Source organism: Hippocampus guttulatus, chromosome 20 (assembly GCF_054856545.1).
Source record: "Hippocampus guttulatus isolate MCC_2025c chromosome 20, RoL_Hgut_1.0, whole genome shotgun sequence".
Classification (NCBI taxonomy): Eukaryota; Metazoa; Chordata; class Actinopteri; order Syngnathiformes; family Syngnathidae; genus Hippocampus; species Hippocampus guttulatus.
In genome coordinates, this window is record NC_141280.1 from 5,513,285 (window position 1) to 5,524,181 (window position 10,897).

The window sequence follows — 10,897 nt, forward strand, 5'->3', positions numbered from 1 at the left end:
AAGAAGCGGCAGAGAGAAATGATTTGGCGTGTTTCTTGATTCCGACGGCCGTACCGTACGTACATCGGTAATCGATTTTGTTTGAGTGATTGAAGATGCTCCGCAGGATCTCATTTCAATGCAAAATACCGTATTTTCACGACTATAAGGCGCCATTAAAAGTCTAAAATTTTCTCCAAAATGGACAGGACGCCTTATGATGCGGAGCGTCTTGTCTATGCGCTGAGTTCCAAAACCTGACTGACAGCCGACACGCTGTTTATATAGAGAAAAGGCGGAAGTGACTGTGGACAGGCATGCGGCAAAGAAGTCGGCCAATCAGTGAAGGGTGGGCGTGTATATATACATATATGGAGAGAAAGAGAGAGAAAAGGCAGACGTGAGTGACAGGCATGCGGGGGAAGAAGTCCGCCAATGAGTGAAGGGTGGGCGTGTAAGTGGACGCTAAAGGGACGCTACAAGCAGGTACCAACACCTGTATAGAGTGTGGCTATGTGCATTGTTGCAAAACAACTTCGGTTTTGGTTTCTAAGAACCCCCGAAAATAAATCCTACAAAGAGACACGCCTACGAAGCTCAGTTCAAACTTCAAGCCATCGGTTATGCTTTTGGCATGCGTGCCCATCTCACAGCAGCGGTGAAAAACCAAGTCAAGCAAATGAACTCTGAGCTTGCCGTTATGAGGCTTGACTAAAGAACTCCAACCGCTGGACATCGGCATCAACCGGGCATCAAAGTAAAGTTGCGAACGGCATGGGAACAATGAATGATCGATGGCAAACACAACTTTACAAAGAGTGAGAGGCAGCGCCGGGCGAGTTACGCCACAATTTGCGAATGGATTGTGGCTGCTTGGACGAACGTGTCTGCTTGCACTGTTGTTCGAGTTTTTGGCAAAGCCGGCATCATTTCTGTGGAGCCACATGGCAATGAGAGTGACTGACAACGAGAGGGAACACGGCGTTTTTGATGGATTACCGGTACTTGCACAATTGTTCAATTCTGATACAGAGGATGAGGACTTTGATGGATTTCTGGGTGATGATTTAAACGTGAGTACATTGTACGATGGCTAAATAAAATACGACGGAACTCAGTTTTCCGTTGCCTTTTTAAAAACGTGTTTTTAGCTTGTATCTGTATGTCTTGGCATGCTACCGTATGCTACAAGCTAACGTGTTTTTAGCGTGCGCGCACGCATGCCGTATGTTTAAGCTGGCGTATGTTTTCCCACTTTAAAATTGCGCCCAATAATACAGTGCGTTTTGTCTATGTGTAAAATACAGAAATAGCACCCATTAATGAGACTGCGCCCAACCATACGGTGCGTCGAATGGTCGTGAAAATACGGTAGTCCAGATTACATTGAACTCCCTCAATAACCCCCACCCCCCACCCCCCATTCCTCAAACCATTGCTTTGATACCATCTCGGCATTTCATCTAATCACGCCCGGGGAGGTTCCGGTGGAGCGGTTCCCTTCTAAATCCTTAAATCCAGAGTCTGGAAATCAGCTCAAAGGCCAACATTAGAAGAATTTCGTCTGTTTTTATGAGAAAAACGTTGAATCATAATAACCTCATTGTTGAAATGGATTTGTAGTTTGACTGAAATCAACTTGTAATGTTCCAAGAATAACGTTGAACTATTCGGAGAGCTGTCAGAATGTTACATGGGGATAAATCACGTCATTTTAAAAGCGAAGGTTCCCAATATCACTTTTAAAAATGTATGAGAATGACATAATTAAGATATAATGTCGTCACAGTTACGTGAAAAATGATTCGGCAACAAAATTGTTCATTTCTGGATAATATCGTCCAAAAATTAGGGGAATACGGTTATTTTAAAATAGCTTATAAAGCTGGAATGTTACATAAAAAAAAAATCCAATCAAGTCATATTTCAAAAATAACATCAAAATATTAGGGAAAATTACACCTTCATTTTTGCAGAAAAAAATATTTTATGACGTAAAAATAACATCAAAATATCAAGAGACCATTTTGAGCTCAAATGGATGAAAAAAAGCACAGTTTGAAATATAGTGTAAAACCACAATTTTATGAGAAGGAAATAACAATGTTACTGTACATGAAAACTGTTATTTAAAAAAACCAAAATAAAATGTTGATCATTCGGATCTGCTGTGAGCTTTCCGAGCTACGTTACGCACTTTCCGCATTACATGACATCATCATGACATTTTCCGTCAGAAATATCTCAGTCATCGTCGTGGTGATGTTCGAAGCCCCCCACCCCCACCCCACGATGAACGCTTTTAGACATGACGCGCCGAAAACTTTGATTGCAGGGAAAAACGTTTGCTGCCATATCAGAATATGCGATCGAAGCTGAACGGTTCCAAAAGTGGAGCGTTTGAAGTTTTGAAGTGGAACGTTGTTGCGCACGCAGATGCCATGTCATCCCCTTTTGTAAACAACGGCGTTATAAATAATCTCCCAGCGTGAGCCATCTGCTGTTTGTGTTTTCCACTTGCGGTCTACGCCCGCAATTAGCATTCGATCGCCGGGGACCGGCTCAGACCTTAAATCATGTCAGACTCACTTTCTGTTTTCAAAACACGCGCAACGTGGTGTGCACTTGCGGTGGTCTTACGGGACCCAATCAAGTCGTGTTTTGTCACGCTTTCCTTTTGTCGTGCTAAACAACACAACACAAAACAAACCTCTTGTTTCAGTTTACCTAAAAAGAAATGGAATTCCTGGATGAAACTAAATTGTAGGTGAACTTCATTTAACCGATGCTAAAATTGACCAGAAAGGGCCGCCTGAATTTTAACTAGGCCAGGAAATGCAAATTTAGGGCAAAGGGGCTTTCCGGCCTCTGCGGTCGTTGCATCCGCAGCAATTGGAGTTCATCAATTCCTCAATTTTGCAGTGATTTGCCGAGGAATAACTCATGCAAAAATGGCCTCTGCAAACAGCCTGTGGGTACCGAGGGTTTACGAGGAGATTATACCTGCGGGGCCAACTCGCTGCCGTGAGCGTCAGTCATCTACTCTCCTGGCTTTTGAGGCGCGGGCAGCATGACGCTCCTAAGCCGTGCAGCCGGGACCAAATCTGGGATCAATGTATCGACTTGCAAGAGAGCTACGCACTTCAAATTCTCTTCGAATCATCAAGATATGAGTCTCTCGCTCGCTCTCTCTCTCTCTCACGCTCTCTCGTAAAGTCGCTCTCAGAATGAAAGCGACGTGCGCTGTGTTGCAGCCCCGCGTTGAAAATAAAGGCGAGCTGGCTGTGCTGAGTCACTTTCCGCCGGGTGAAGTGAAGAAGATGCACATGAAATATTCAAGTGGCTTTCTTGATCTTTTATGAACTGCGTCTTACAGAACGCTTCTCTTTAGCCGGAGCGTGCTTCTGCATTTAGCGTTGCTTGAATATGAAATGTGCAATTAGTGAGATGCGCCGGGGCCTCGAGGGGGGGGGCTTACACTTTCCAGACTGCGTGCGCTGCAGCTGTTGAGGAGATTCATCAATTCATCCATTGCATTTCGACGAGGTGGGGGAATTTGGGCTTGAAGTATCCAGCGAAACATCTTCCACCATTCGAAAGATTATCATTTTTGAAAAAATTCTTGAGTCATTTTTTTGATACCCTCAAGTCAATGATGGGGGCGGCCCGGTGGTCCAGTGGTTAGCGCATCAACCTCACAGTGCAAAGGTACCGGGTTCAATTCCAGCTCCGGCCTTCCTGTGTGGAGTTAGCATGTTCTCCCTATGGCTGCGTGGCTTTTCTCTGGGTACTCCGGTTTCCTCCCACATTCCAAAAACATGCACGGCAGGATGATTGAACGGCTGGGATAGTTTCAGCACGTCCCACAACTCTTGTGAGGATAAAGCGGATCAGAAAATGGATGGATGGATGGAGTCTTTGATGGCACTAAACTTTGAGAAATGACTAATTTTACATGCAAAGTTTATGCCTGGAATGTAGATGTCTCCTGATACCACCCCCCACCCCACCTCCCTCTGCGATGTTGTTTGAAAAAGAGCGATGCCTTGAGGCATACTCGGCACAAAGAGATCCCACATTCCTCGTGTAAACAAAGACAACACTACATTAGAATACGGTCGAATGAAACAGGGAAATAAACGAAATGAGTTGAAACTTTTGCCGTTTCATAGCCAACCACCAGGAAAACGGCGGGGAAAGAAAGGGAAAATAATGTGCGTCGAGGTATTTCTCTCTCTCTCTCTGTCTGTCTATATATATATATATATATATATATATATATATATATAGTGTGGATGAATGATGCGCGCAGGTCTTGGAGGACAGAGGACAACAGTCCGCTTTGTTTTTCATTCAGTGTAAATTAAATGGACCCCCCCCCCCCCCCCCCGGCGGGCCGCAACTTCACTCCAGTTTGATTTATTAGCTCCAGAGACAAAGTGCAGGGGCCGCGCAACAGATGAGCGCCCGAATCTTGCCGGTCGGCCCGCACGTCCGATCGGAAACAAGCTTTATCCGTCAGGAGAGTATCGAACGCATTAATCATGATCGGCCGAGAGTACGTGTTCTCTGCTTGCCGGTGCCACGCCGGACAAAGCCCTGATCAGTGAAAAACATTGATGCTGGAGCATCCCGACACAATCATACATCTCATGCTGTTCCCCCCCCCCCACCCTACCCCTGTCTCTTCTGCTTCGGTCTTTATAGCTTTTTAATCAAGTCGGCTCCACGTAAGGCGAAAAGGGGGAGAATCCAGGGCGGGGGCGGGGGGGAGTAGAACATGAAGTCGAACCTAGGGTGGCGGCAAATCTTTTACGCTGAGGAGCCACGTTTGATTCGTTCATAGATTTTTATGTTTTTTTAATGGGGTAAAATATGTGCCTTGGCTCAAAGCACTGATTCAATTTGCTAAAGGCTTCTATGGAGAGCTTCAGCCGCCGTATGATAGCTTCGGCTTCGACGAGGGTGGCCTGTGGGTGTATCGTTCCGCCTGTGATTTGTGAGAACGCAGCTGGAAATCTGAGCTGGCGCATTCAATCCAAGCGGGCGGCCATATGTTACAACTATAACATCAATCTGCGAGTACACGTGTGAAGACGGGTTTTTCCTCTCGGTTTCAACTTGTTCCGAGAAAACAGCAATGTGACAGTCCAAATCCCCAAACTGGACCCTCTAAATAAAGCAGATGAGCAAATGCGACCCGACGCAACAGTTTCAAAATCCCTTTGGCTTTTGGTGAAACATTACCCACTTGATTGCAAGTGACAGTGCTATGATTCAGTCCTCTGGGGTACATTGTGTACACACTGTTTTTTTAAAAATTATTATCCATGATCAATACACAAACCGGCTTTAACTCAATCCTCTGCCTTTCTTACCGCAAAGCATAAAAATGGCTTTGTTGATGACTCACTCCCGATTGCAACACACACGCACACTTTAGTGGCCATTTTTAGGTTGACCTAATCGCTTCCTCTAATCCCCGAAGAAATGTCTGTTATGTTCTCACAAGCCACCACCACAGTGAACGCATCGCCACAAAGGAAACCGAGAAACTGGATGGCTTGTGGTCACAAGCATCGTGGTTTGTTTTGCATACAGATGCTCACAAAACAACCCCCGCACCCCCACCCCAATTGTTGCACTGATGCCTTTTTAAACAAGGTAACAATTGTTTTTTTGTACTGACAAAAGCACATCGCGATACAATTGATGGTTTGAAATTACCTATGAATTCCACAAGATGACGCCAAAGCACTACTTTCAAAGGAAATAAGCGCACGTTGGCATAATCTGCTAACCATTAGCCAGCTAAACTAAAAATAAACCAACAAGCGGTGGTTAGTGAGTGACAACATTTGGTCACAGTTTATCATCAGTTTAGAAACAGACAGCACAAATGCAACCAAATAGTTGGTTCCGCGGAAAAAGCAACAGATATTAAAGTGACCACGACAAAACGCAAATTCACCCCAGCAGAGCGCTAACATAGACATGCAAACACATAATCTCGTTTGGAGATTTTTGAACAGAAATGACAGATAAGTGCAACATCAACTACTCCTTATCTGAGCCGCTTTTAGTGGCTAAAGTGCTGTCACACCAAGACAGGCAGTTATTAACTCCCGCTGAGTTAGCAGCTCTGCACAGGAACCGAATGGAGCAATTATCGCTCATCCCTCCCGCCGTGCCGCGCGACGACTAATGCTGCAATGCTAACCTGGCGTCAAAGTTCATGTGAACACATTACTTTTATTTTAAGACTCGACAGATGAGTGTGTCAAAAGTGCAATAGGAAACAACACAGAAAACTGCCTTATTGTTTTTATTTTAGCAACTATGTGTCAGCTTTTATTTAAATAAAGATAGTCTGCATCGCCCTATCCATTCCCCTGTTAATTATTGGCCCAAACTTGTATTTTAATAAACCTTCAACCCCAACATTATGTCCAAAATACAACTCTTTTGCCTCATTAGCATTACACTGTTAGAAAATCACAGGAAATGGTCAATAAACACTTTTATGGTCTTGTTTAATTCATTCTGTGCCAAAATATTTGAAGACATCTCCAGCCTTTTCCAGCTAGCGCCATTTTATGAACGGCACACTACTGATATCTAGCGGGCAAAAAGTGAAACTACACGTGCGTGCTGACGTCAATAAATGTAAGTACCGTCAACACGGCACCGATTGAAAGATGATTAACTACTCAGGAAGACCACCGAACCCAAAAGTTGTTCTTTTGTTGTAACGCGTTTGCATCACTTTCTCTAATCAAGACTCTAATTAGGAGCACTGTCGAGGCTCTCCGCGTTTTATTAATGCTGGTTTCGGTTCTCTTGTAAACACCCCCCCCCCCCCCCCCCCCGCTAAATCCTCCCCAAAACTTCCACGCCTCATTATTCCCGCATCATGTAGCCTGCTGCTCACAAACACACGTAAAAAAATCTTCTCGCCAAGGTCGCTTTTCTCGACTAAAACTTGTCGGTCGGGAGACAAAATGCGTCGATATTCTGTGCTCGGGTAGGAGAAAGAGCGTGCAGGGTGAACATATGAATTGATGGGAATTTAATGGCAATTGGTTGGAAATTTGTCCTGACTTTTAAAATCTAAAAAACAAAACAAAGTGTGAACTTCATTCCAATCATCTGATTTTGTCCTCAACATGCATGAACAACTGGATGACTGCACAGTTGTAAAACATATAATAATAATAATAAAATAAACATGTGTTGTATGCACGATATTATTAACAGTATGTTTAATGTATTGGTGGTCTCTTACAATTTGACCCTGAAATAAATGTGGTCGGATAAGAGGATGTTAGTTTTAACTTGCACCTATAAAGCGCTTCACTTTGACACTTTACAAGTGAGTGGCGGTATCACTTGATCAAAGTGTCTGAGAACAACCCCCCACCCGCTCTCCAAACTTCTCGAACCCCCTTCACAAAAACACAACCTCTCGAGTCTTATCTCGGCCACCTTCATCCCCCTCGCATACAATTAAGACCCTCCTCGTCCCCACCCTTGACCATTACCTTCATTAGCATGAGCACAATAAGCTGCACAGAAGAGGAACAACACACCAAACCCCTGACCGGCTTTTGTTAAAAGATGATCGTTTGCAGGCGGAGTGGTTTCTAAAAGACATTGATACCGTCAGGTCCGGTTTTGGCGTGGAAAAAAAGTCGTCCACTTACCCACCCGAAATGAAATCAAATTGCGAATGCTGGTGTAGTTATTTATTTTACAGCAGAGTTTGCTTTGGGGGAAATACGTACAACAACTCTGCGGCACTTTTTATTTTTTTTACACTAGTTGAGTACAAATGTAACACTGGACTTACAAAAAAAAAGAATGTCACGAAAGGCAAAGTAGTCTTGAAATGAGCAGCAGAAAAAAATGAACTGAGTTACATTCAAGCGTCTTCAGAATAACCACAAAGGTGCGTTTGATTCACAGTGTGTTTGTTCTTTGGTGCAAGTCACGATAGTGTTGAATATGAGGCAAAAACAAAAAGGTATGCACATGAAGTGAATTAAAAAAACTAACTAAAGGTCATAAGAAGAACCCTGGCTCAAACAGTCAAGGTGATTTTCAAAAAGCATACAATAATAAAAGGTAAAGGGTGCCCGGTACGATGCTTGGCGGAGTGTCCAATCTATGAACTGCCTTTTGCCCTTGCAGGGCTTCAACACGCCTGCCTCTCAATCACAGTGTCACACACGTACAAATTTTCCAAATGCGGGGGCCGCGCGAGGCTTTAGCCGTGAACCAGCGACACCCCGTGGTGTAGAGCCCGCTTCCACATGTAGTAGGTGGAGCGGGGGGTGAAGGGGAAGTGGGAGCGGAACTCTTTGAACGTGGGGAAAGACCTTTCCTCGAAGCGCGTCTGCAAAAACAACTTGGCCTTGGCTTTAAAGTTGGCCAGAGCCACGACGTCCACGGCCAGCCTCTGCTTGTCCGGCAGGGAGCGACCCGGGTCGTGCTTGGGATGCGAGGCCTTCAGGGGAGCGCCGACGTACGGGGTGATATCCGCCAACGGGAGCGCCTTGTGGTTATTTGCGATGTTGAAGACGGCCACCGGCGTTTCCCTGACTTTGGCAGCATCGATCTCGGTCACCATCCTCTTTGTGTTGCCGCTTGCCCACAGCCAAAAGAAGCAGAGGGACAAGGTCGGAAACCTGAGCTTGAATTTACTGAGGGACAATTTGGACTTTTGGACCAGCATCTTGGCCACATCTCGAAGTTGTTTCTTACTCACGTACGCCAGCCTGAAACTTCTGTGCTTACGCCTGCAGATCTTCGACCGTGGAGCCGACTCGCTCATGTTTTGCAGTTGCCGTACCGGGGAGATGCTTTTAGGACTTTGGCTCTTGTCCGCGTCGGAGCTATCCGAGCTGCTGGCTTTGTAGCCTCCGATGAACAACATGGCCTCCCTCCTCCAGTTGTAGTAGGTGGACCTGGAGATGCCGGGGAAGTTGTGCTTGAAGAGCTTGAAGGGAAACGAAGCGTTGGTGGCTATGCAGTTCTGCAAGCAGCGTTTGGCTTGCTGCATGTGGGCCGCACTCTGAGCCCGTTCCAGATCCAGGGCCCCCATGCTGAGGCCGAACATGCCGGCCACGCTTTCTTGATGGTCCGACTCGTCTTGCCTGAGCTCGGGAGAGGACCACGCTTCCTGCTCCGTGCTCTCGCCGGGACTGATCTCCCCCGTGGACGAGGAGGTTGAGAAGGTTCCGCCTGACTTGAGGAGCTCCTGCTTCCAGTTGTAGTAAGACGACCTGGAGATTTCCGGGAAGAACTCCTTGAACTGGTGCAGCGGGATGAGCTTCCCTTCCAGGTAAGACGCCTGCAGGAAGTTCTTGGCCTCATAGCGAGCCGTGGACTTCTTACAGTGCTCCTGAGACTGCCTCTTCCAGCGGTAGAAGGTCCTCTTCGTGATGTTGTACTTGTCCTTCAGAGTCCGGTACGAGAAGTTTGAGTCTTGGATCAGGAGCTCCTCGCTTTTGGGACTACTCGAAGCAAAGTCGCTCACGTGGACCAGCGCCACAAAGTGATCGGGTCGGAACAAAGTCTCGGATTGTAACTCGCCGGACCACATGATGTGGAAGGTTTGAGGCTCGCACTCTTTGGGCCAAGTCCTGGGCCGGATGACTCTGTTGAAGTAGGATCGGATCTTGTGGTTGAACATGGGGTAGACGGAGTAGATGTTCACCTGAAGCACAGACGCCAACGCGTACACGTGCCACATGTTGGCGTACGAGTCGGGAAAGCACGAGGCCTTGACGTCGGCGTCGAAGATGGCCTCCAGGATGCTCGCGGACAGGTTGAGCATGGCCTCCGACTCCTCGGCGCAGAGGCTGAAGCGGACCGCCTGGAGCATCATCTTGGAATCGATCATCCCGGACAGGTAGTACCTCTTCCACAGGACCATTTCTACAACTGTCCTTACCTGGTGGTGTTTAAAAAAACCAAACATACCATTTGAATTATTCGACGAAGGAGCATGTGTTGAAAATGAAACATGACCCTTGACCCCTCCTGAACCCTTCTGAAACATTTCGGCTCCATCCCCTTCAAACTTTTCACAGAAAAGCGGTCCAGTATACATCAAACCCGGTGGAAAAATTAGCAGTGAGCCCCCACCTGTAGCTCCAAGCTCAGACCACTATTGCCCACCAGCAGCATGCTGGCCGCGTCAAATAGCAGGTTGCCCTTTCCTTTGCAGCGTAGCGGCAGGAGGTCCGCAGGGGCGTCCCGCGGGTACAGGCCTTGGGCGACGTTGTCCACGCCGACCCACTCGGGGAAGTTCTGACAGGGCAAGCGGGGCAGCGGGAAGGGAGCCAGGAGCCGGTCCACCTCCAGGGCCTTCAGGATGAGCGCGTCCAGCCCCGAGCTCTCCGTGGCCTCCTGGAACTCCCTCAGGATGGACAGCACCGCTTCGTTCCTCTGAATCATGACTGGCGGACATCACAAAAAGCAAGGAAATGTACAAGCGGGTAGATTGGCATTCATCGTTTGCATCCCTGCTATGGCTCTTTTCTTTTTCTTTTTCCCTTCAGTAATTTATTGGAATGTGATGATGTTCCAGCAACATTTTTTGAAAAATAGCTCTCGACAGTACTGTACTTTATCAAAGCATGCATCATAATTGAATTACTCTACGAAGATAAGGAAGAGCAATGTTTGTTTCATCAAGATGGGACCCACATTTTGAAGTAACTATTCAAAATGGAAACCGCACACCATCATATGAAACACAAGTTTTTTGTGACAAAAACTGAGGAAAAAAAACCCAAAAATAAAGTTTTTTAGGGGACTATAATTACTTATCAAGTTATCCCACATTCGAAATGGGTGCTACGCGCCTCTTATCGGGCAGTAGAATCAGGAATTGCTTATATTAGTTCAACGC

At 46.4% G+C, this 10,897-nt stretch overlaps 1 protein-coding gene across 1 annotated transcript; it reads right to left on the reverse strand.

Annotated features, from left to right (window-relative positions):
* Positions 1-8,245: 8,245 nt before the first annotated feature.
* Positions 8,246-10,450, reverse strand: LOC147187701 (vertnin-like). Its single transcript, XM_086100441.1, has 2 exons — positions 10,129-10,450; positions 8,246-9,934 (listed from the first exon to the last, which is right to left on the reverse strand). The coding sequence occupies exons 1-2, from the start codon at positions 10,438-10,440 to the stop codon at positions 8,246-8,248; spliced, it is 2,001 nt and encodes a 666-aa protein (XP_085956567.1). The 5' UTR covers positions 10,441-10,450.
* Positions 10,451-10,897: the final 447 nt, after the last annotated feature.